This window comes from Branchiostoma belcheri, unplaced genomic scaffold (genome assembly GCF_001625305.1).
Source record: "Branchiostoma belcheri isolate BF01 breed outbred unplaced genomic scaffold, Haploidv18h27 scaffold119, whole genome shotgun sequence".
Lineage (NCBI taxonomy): Eukaryota > Metazoa > Chordata > Leptocardii > Amphioxiformes > Branchiostomatidae > Branchiostoma > Branchiostoma belcheri.
In genome coordinates, this window is record NW_017802591.1 from 116,117 (window position 1) to 123,998 (window position 7,882).

Here is a 7,882-nt window from a genome sequence, read left to right on the forward strand (position 1 = left end):
GCATAATTAATGAGGAAATTCTATGATTACAGTGTTTTACATTATACTACTTTCATACATGTAATGTATGTAACCTATGGCAGGCAGAACATCAACAGATACTAATTATGCAAATTATGACCTAATTTGCATAATTTATGCAAAAATTCTATGATTTCTTAATGGTGAATAATGGGAATGTCATACTTTGGACATCTGTAAGTTAATCAAAAGTTAACATACATCACGATGCATATATCATGTAAATGCGGAGGTAATTTGCATAATTAAAGAGGAAATTTACATTTACATATCAAGCCCATATTTCATGGAGGTATGAAATCTCGGAATTCTTGTTGTGTCTAGAGAATGTCATCCATAAAGTCAGGTTGGTTTGATTAAAATGTATAATAATGCGCAATTAACGTAGAAGCTCACAAAAAGATCTCAAGGCAATCAAATAATGTAATGTAGCGAAGCGTATATCAATTAACAAAGCTGTACGACGTTGTGTCTGGGTAAAATGCTGGACTTTTCACAGAAAGCGGATCAAATTTTGTAAGCGTAGACCATCTGTTACACTCTACGTTACGAAATAACTTGCTTGTAAACAAGGTGATTCGGTTTGGTTAAACAAGTCTTATATTTCATCAATATTTCTAACAGGTCTTTACTGGCTCAAATACCAGGTCAAAGGAATGGTAGCCACAATGCTGATGATGTACATGACAAGACTGAGCCTGTCCAGGACCTTAGCCAGCAGGGTGTAGTCAGACACCTCCTCCTCGTTCTTCACAGCTTTGGTCAGCTCTCCAAGCTCCCTGGTCATCTCCTTTGTTTGGTTATTAACCGCCTTGGTCATCTCTTTTGTTTGGTTATTAACCGCCTTGGTCAGCTCCTTCACACACGAGATCAGCTCCGGTAGACCAGAAGAACCAGTGGTCTCCAACCCTGTAGCTGTGGAAGGCGTTGATGGCTGCCCGGTGCTCCTGGAACATGAAGGGCGGTTTATTAAGGATGAGAAACGCAGACAATTCAATGGCAGACTGTTCAATCTTCTTTCAGTTTGCTTAACAAAATGTGTTACATTGAAATGATTTAAGAAGACGAATTCAACTTCATTCTAGAAGGCAATAACCCTTCTGTGTACAGATAGGTAACTATGCTAGAGTATGTTTAGACCGTAGAACCTTACAAGAAAGAGTTATTAGTTGATCTAGCTGCAGAAGTACGTAGGACCATTCTTTTGTACCCACGTGTCTATATGTCTAGTTATACACCTTACGAAAGTCACTGTACTTATGTTGTGTTAATTAAATTTTCACTTATAACCAACACCACACCTTCCTCCTTCGTCGACCGGCGCCATATCATCGGTATGAAAGGCGTAGTTGGTCATCTCCATGTCAGACTGGTGAGGCAAACCAGCCTCTCCGTCACCTGTACGCTTCTCCTCTGTTAGATCTCCCAGCAGCAGCATCCTAAATAACAGACAATAATCGTTTAAATGAATAAAATGATAATCAATATTTTCAACATAAATGCATGATTGTTCATTGGTGGTTATGTGCAGAGTTTAATGATAAGGTTTTTTCAGATATCGATAAGATATACTGAGAAAAAAATAGTAGGTACTTCGAAATGTAGCGGAGGAAAATAATCTTCGCCCGCGGAGACAGGCTGCCCTGCCGGTCGTGAATGACGATGATGACCAGAGTGAAGAACAGGAATAATCCCATCAGCCCCATCCACAAGATGATCAGCGTAGCTGTAACATTAGAGACGGTAACTAGTCACCAGAATGCTTAATGAGTCATATCAAAGTAGCCAATGTCTTGAACGAATTGTTTTGAAAACAATACTGTGAGGGTATATCTAATCTTTACTCACCGAAAAGAGGCAATGCCCCTTAACAGGAAGTACGTCTGTCACAAACACGAGAGACACGACCATGGAGAGTAGAATGGTCACTCCAAACGCGATCCGGTCGCCCCTGTCTAAGGGCATGATGAATGTGATGTTCATCAGTACCACCAGGATGATGCAGGGTCCTACAGTAGTGGCGATGTGGAACAGCGGGATTCTCGATAGATGAATAGTGAGGCACGCTTCACTGTTTTCTTTCGCGAAGATCTTATCCTTTCGGTACCATTCACCCTCCGGTGTTGTAGTAGAGTAAGAGTTGCACGGAGTGATTCCCATGTCGACTGCAGGCCATTCCACTTCGCATCCTATGTTAAACATATTGTTCCAATCCTAACTTTATTGTTATTAGGACAATAGGTATCAGAAAGGTAAAATACATAAGATTTTGTAAGATTTTGTTTTCTTATCCACGAATGCCAAATTCTAGTTATGAGTTCATCCTCCTTCTATAAAACATTTTTTTTATTTATTTATTGAAACGACAAAGTACAAGACATGGTACAAGACACTGAGGTGGAAACTCTAGCCGAAGCTAATAATAATCACACCACTGACCTAGAATACAAAATACAGGTATGAAAATGACAAAAGAACAAATGAGCATTCGTATTTACAAGAGTAACGGCAATATAAAACATTGGGCAACTGTAAATCGCTGGGTATTAAGTATAAATGTTTGAGTAATAATCAGAATTTTTGTTGACTTCATGACGTAAAAGGGGCGAACCCCTCAATAAAAGATTAATACTGGCTTGGTCAGACAAGTTGCGCAAGTCAAAAGTAGAGCCTACTAGGCTCTGTAAGTTGCTGTGAAGGGTCACTCTATGCAAGTTGTATACAGCGCAGTACAAAAAAATGTAAAATGTCTTCGCATTTAGACCCACAGGTACCGACAGAGCTAAGAATTAAATTACGTTGATATAAACTTTGATTTAAGCTGCAGGTTCCAATGCGGAGTAAGTAGGACGCAGGGGTACCTGGGGCCGTGGCTAAAATGCTGATAAAGGGTAGGACGTACTAACTTGACTAAATGTTTTTTTTTTTAAATTGAAAAATTAAGAGAACGAACATCTACATCAAGACTATTCCAGTCTTGCGTTGCGTATGGAATAAAAGACCTACGGTATCTAATTGTGGTACAGGACGGGACCCGTAGATTGGATTTATTGCGAAGTTTATAAGAAGTAGAAGCAGAGATTTGGGGAGGGATCAGGTCCCTAAGATACTGGCGAGTGTGGCCGCGGACAATTTTATAAAACATAACCAGTGAGTGAACATGGCGGCGATCCGAAAGCGCGTAAGCTGTAAGCGCGCATTCATATTGGACACGTTGTCAAACATAACATCATGTTTAGACATCTTTAAAAACACGGACATAAAAAGTAAGTTACAAATTATTGCAGAAGCCTTACGGATGGTTTGTGCAATTGCTGTGCTTGCAGAAAAGCAGATGTTGCATTCCATGCTGTCTGCAGGAAAGAAGAAGGGGTCTGCATCACACACGGTGGTGGTCAGGGTTTCTATACGCCATTCCACCAGACCATCGCTGCTCACTCGGACCGGCACATCCTTCTGTAGGCCTTTGTACACCGGATCGGCACTGCGAAGTAACCAACAAATTCGAAGTAACACAGCCACAAAGAACATCTTGCAATGAAGGAAATTACAAGAAATGCTTGTACTCAAGGTAAATTTGTGGCTGTACTTGTCATACATATGCAGCAACTTTTTTGCCCATACCAAAACAGCACATGGCCACGTGGACTTTGTACTGATGGGTCATCTACTGGTGGAAGAGGCTCCGCCCAGCCCTCCCCATCATGTGGCCTACCTCATTATGTGACATCATCACCAAACCAAAAAAGATCTAACCGTTCCCAGACTACTTGTTAGGGAAGCGAGTGTGGGAGCCCCGGCATACAAGTAGGATGGTACCGAGGCTATAGCATAAATGTCAATATCAGACAGATTTCCTCATATAGATTTTTTTTTACTCGCTTCATAAACAACACGTTTATTATACTCATTCTCGTGTCATTTCTTTAAATGGATTATATTTGTTTATTTTGGGCCCAAATGACCTGAAATTTGGTACTGAGACACAGTGGACAAATACCCACAGGCGTTTTTTTCTTTCATTTTTTTTATATAAGCTATTAAGAATTGTTTTATTAATGATTCACCCGCGGTCATGCACAGTAAACCCGCGGCTTCAAGCCCGTTTAAACACGAATACCGCCTAACAGTACAAAATCTACCTTTTTACAAATATAAACCAATTTCGGGACAGTACATCTATGTCCTGTTTTGTCGTGGGTATGTAACGGCAGTAGCTCCATTATAATGGAGCTACTGCCATTATCGTGTGTGACCTTGAAGATCGTCATTGTTGTTTACGGGGCTGTAAGTTACCCCCTGCACTTACTCACACGATCTAACTTGCGTGCAAACATACCTTTTAAACCGCAACAAAAACAAATTCAATATACCTCAAAAACGGTTTAACCCTACCTAGACCGGGCTTTTTTTGACATGGGGGGACGGGGGGGGGGCTCTTTTGACCCCCCCTAAGAAACTCGCGAACGGTATGTCGTATGACCACCAAATTTTCAGAGAATGGTGTACTAGTGACAATTTATCATATCTACAAGTTTTATGTCGTTCTGACTTAATATGACGTTATTATGACGTCATTAATGTGATTTTATTGGCCAAAACCGTCAGAATAGGTTTTTCCCTGAAAACTAAATGGTATTCAACATAACTGTACCAAAAGTGTTTATGGCAGAATATTATGGTGTACTAAGTCTTATGTTGCCCAGAGCAACACCGGTGACGTCATAAAATGACGTCATGCATATTTAAGATATCCGCCATCTTGGATCATCAATCTTGAATTTTCAAAAATAGTTTTTTTTTCATGATAAAGCCTAAAATACATTGTAAACATACTAAAGACCTTCATTTAAAACTTTTTTGGAAAAAGAAATGGAAGTATTGATGAAATTTTAATGAAAATAACCTGTATATACCTCTTCTAATGATATGGTCCGCCATCTTGGATTTTGGCCAATGACGTCATCAAATTAGCATAAATTGTGCATATTTAAAGATGAAATTTGCATAAAATTATATGGGATGTTATTGATATTAGAAACCATGAGTAACTTGACATAAAACCCTTAAAATTCTATTGTTGAAATAAAAAGTACAAAATTTAGCAAAAATGCGTCAGAAAGCCGTTGCCATGGCAACACAAAAAATTATTATCTTATTCCAATGATATGGAATTGTTGCCAACAATATTCTAGGAAAAGTCACCAAGTTTGGCCGTTCTACGGCTAGCCGTTCAGACTCTAGGTGACATCAAGCTTGCCACGGGCACTTTTAGTACCCCCCCCCCCGGGCTAGGTAGGGTTAAATTGTAGGCAAGACAAAAATCTCGATTTGTGTCGGACGAATTTTTTAAAGATTGCGGTATTCTAGAATTGGAAGTTGAAAAGCGCATTTTTGGGCGAAATTTTCGACCTTAGCAACACCTGAATTAACTTTAGAATAAAGAAAACTGTCCGGCTCAAAATTAATTTTGTTATACTAAAAATGTGGGATATTTCTGGGAGATTTGGGGTCGGTATGAATCAGTTATTTAGTTATTGACGTCGATTGTTCTAGAATAAATTGCCCAGATCAAACACGATCGAACACATTTCGAATTCTATGAAATGTGGGAACTTTGAAACCTAGATTTGACCACCGTGTATCGTCTTTGGTTTTCGAATCGTACGATTTGAACATTTCAGGTGACGTTAAAAGGTATGACACAAGTATTCCAGAACAGCAAACCGTTTTAGAATATGGTCTTTGGTTTTGGAATTGTACGTGTTTGAACTTTCAGATGACGCTATTGTAAAAAGTTAATGGTCATGTTATGCTTAGGATTTGGGTTAGGGTTAGGATAAAGGAAGGTCCTAGGATTGAAAAATGTTGTATCGTTTAAAAGGGTATGACACAAGTATTCCAGAACAACAAACCGTTTTGGAATTTCGTCTTTGGTTTTGGAATTGTACGTGTTTGAACTTTTCAGATGACGCTAGGGTAAAACGTTAATAATCATGTATTGATTAGGGTTTCGGTTAGGGTTAGGGTAAAGATAGGTCCTAGGAAGTTAAAGCTTGGTATCGTTAAAATGGGTATGACACAAGTATTCCATAACAGCAAACCGTTTTGGAATATCGTCTTTGGTTTTGGAATTGTACGTGTTTAAACTTTTCAGACGACGCTAGGGTAAAAGTTAATGATTATGTTATGATTAAGGTTAGGGTAAAGAAAGGTCCTAGGAAGATAAAGCTTGGTATCGTTCGAAAGGGTATGACACAAGTATTCCAGAACAGCAAACCGTTTTGGAAGATCGTCTTTGGTTTTGGAATTGTACGTAATTGAACTTTTCAAATGACGCCATAAAAAGTTAATGATCATTTTATGCTTAGGGTTTGGGTTAGGGTTAGGGTAACCGAAAGTCCTACAAGGAAATAGTTTTGAATCGTTCGAAAGGGTATGACACAAGTATTCCAGAACAGCAAACCGTTTTGGAATATGGTCTTTGGTTTTGGAATTGTACGTGTTTGAACTTTTCAGATGACGCTAGGGTAAAAGTTAATGATCATGTAATGATTAAGGTTAGGGTTAGGGTAAAGAAAGGTCCTAGGAAGATAAAGCTTGGTATCGCTCGAAAGGGTATGACACAAGTATTCCAGAACAGCAAACCGTTTTGGAATATGGTCTTTGGTTTTGGCATTGTACGTGTTTGAACTTTTCAGATGACGCTAGGGTAAAAAGTTAATGATCATGTAATGATTAGGGTTAGGGTTAGGGTAAGGGTGAAGAAAGGTCCTAGGAAGTCAAAGCTTGGTATCGTTCGAAAGGGTATGACACAAGTATTCCAGAACAGGAAACCGTTTTGGAATATGGTCTTTGGTTTTGGGATTGTACGTGTTTGAACTTTTCAGATGACGCTAGGGTAAAAAGTTAATGATCATGTAATGATTAGGGTTAGGGTTAGGGTAAAGAAAGGTCCTAGGAAGATAAAGCTTGGTATCGCTCGAAAGTGTATGACACAAGTATTCCAGAACAGCAAACCGTTTTGGAATATGGTCTTTAGTTTTGGAATTGTACGTGTTTGAACTTTTCAGATGACGCTAGGGTAAAAAGTTAATGATCATGTAATGATTAGGGTTAGGGTTAGGGTAAAGAAAGGTCCTAGGAAGGTAAAGCTTGGTATCGTTCGAAAGGGTATGACACAAGTATTCCAGAACAGCAAACCGTTTTGGAAGATAACCAGAAGTTCACGAACGTAACAACGTCGTTACCACCCTTGGACCGGTCCAAACTGCCAGCATACCTCCCAAGTCGCCCTCCCCCAGTAGTTCATCCCTGGGATGTGTACTGGAAACTGCGTAGGATCAAGACCAATAAATCTCCAGGCCCTGATGGAATAGATGGTAGATTGCCTAAAGAATTTGCCTACGAACTGAGCGAACCGATTGTTGACATTTTAAACTCCTCCCTACTTGAAGGGACTGTGCCACATGAGTGGAAAGAGGCAGTTGTGGTACCACTCCCGAAAACCAGCCCACCAAGCATCGACCACCTTCGACCGGTGTCGCTGACCTCTCTCATTGGCAAGATGTGTGAGAGTTTCGTGGCATCCTGGGTGCTTCAGGATATCAGACACCGTATATGTAAAAACCAGTTTGGGTGCCTGAAGGGGCGGTCGACAACCCACTGTCTTGTCAACTTGGCTAACCAGCTCTACAAGACAGCAGACAGAAGAGGATCCTCCACCACTTGGGTACTAACAGACTTTAGCAAAGCATTTGACCTCGTGGATCATACGGTAGCAATACAGCACCTGCTCGAGCTGGGAGTCAGGTCGGAGATCATCCCCTGGATCGTCAGCTTCCACACAGAACGTTCACAG

General features: G+C 40.1%; 1 protein-coding gene across 1 annotated transcript in view; it reads right to left on the reverse strand.

The window, feature by feature from the left end:
• Positions 1-649: 649 nt before the first annotated feature.
• The window catches only part of LOC109462562, a 27,051-nt gene continuing 19,818 nt past the window's right edge, over positions 650-7,882 (reverse strand). Inside the window, 6 exon segments of the mRNA XM_019759116.1 lie at positions 650-968; positions 1,323-1,460; positions 1,615-1,747; positions 1,870-1,884; positions 1,887-2,210; positions 3,318-3,505. Coding sequence (XP_019614675.1) covers positions 650-968; positions 1,323-1,460; positions 1,615-1,747; positions 1,870-1,884; positions 1,887-2,210; positions 3,318-3,505 — 1,117 coding nt within the window.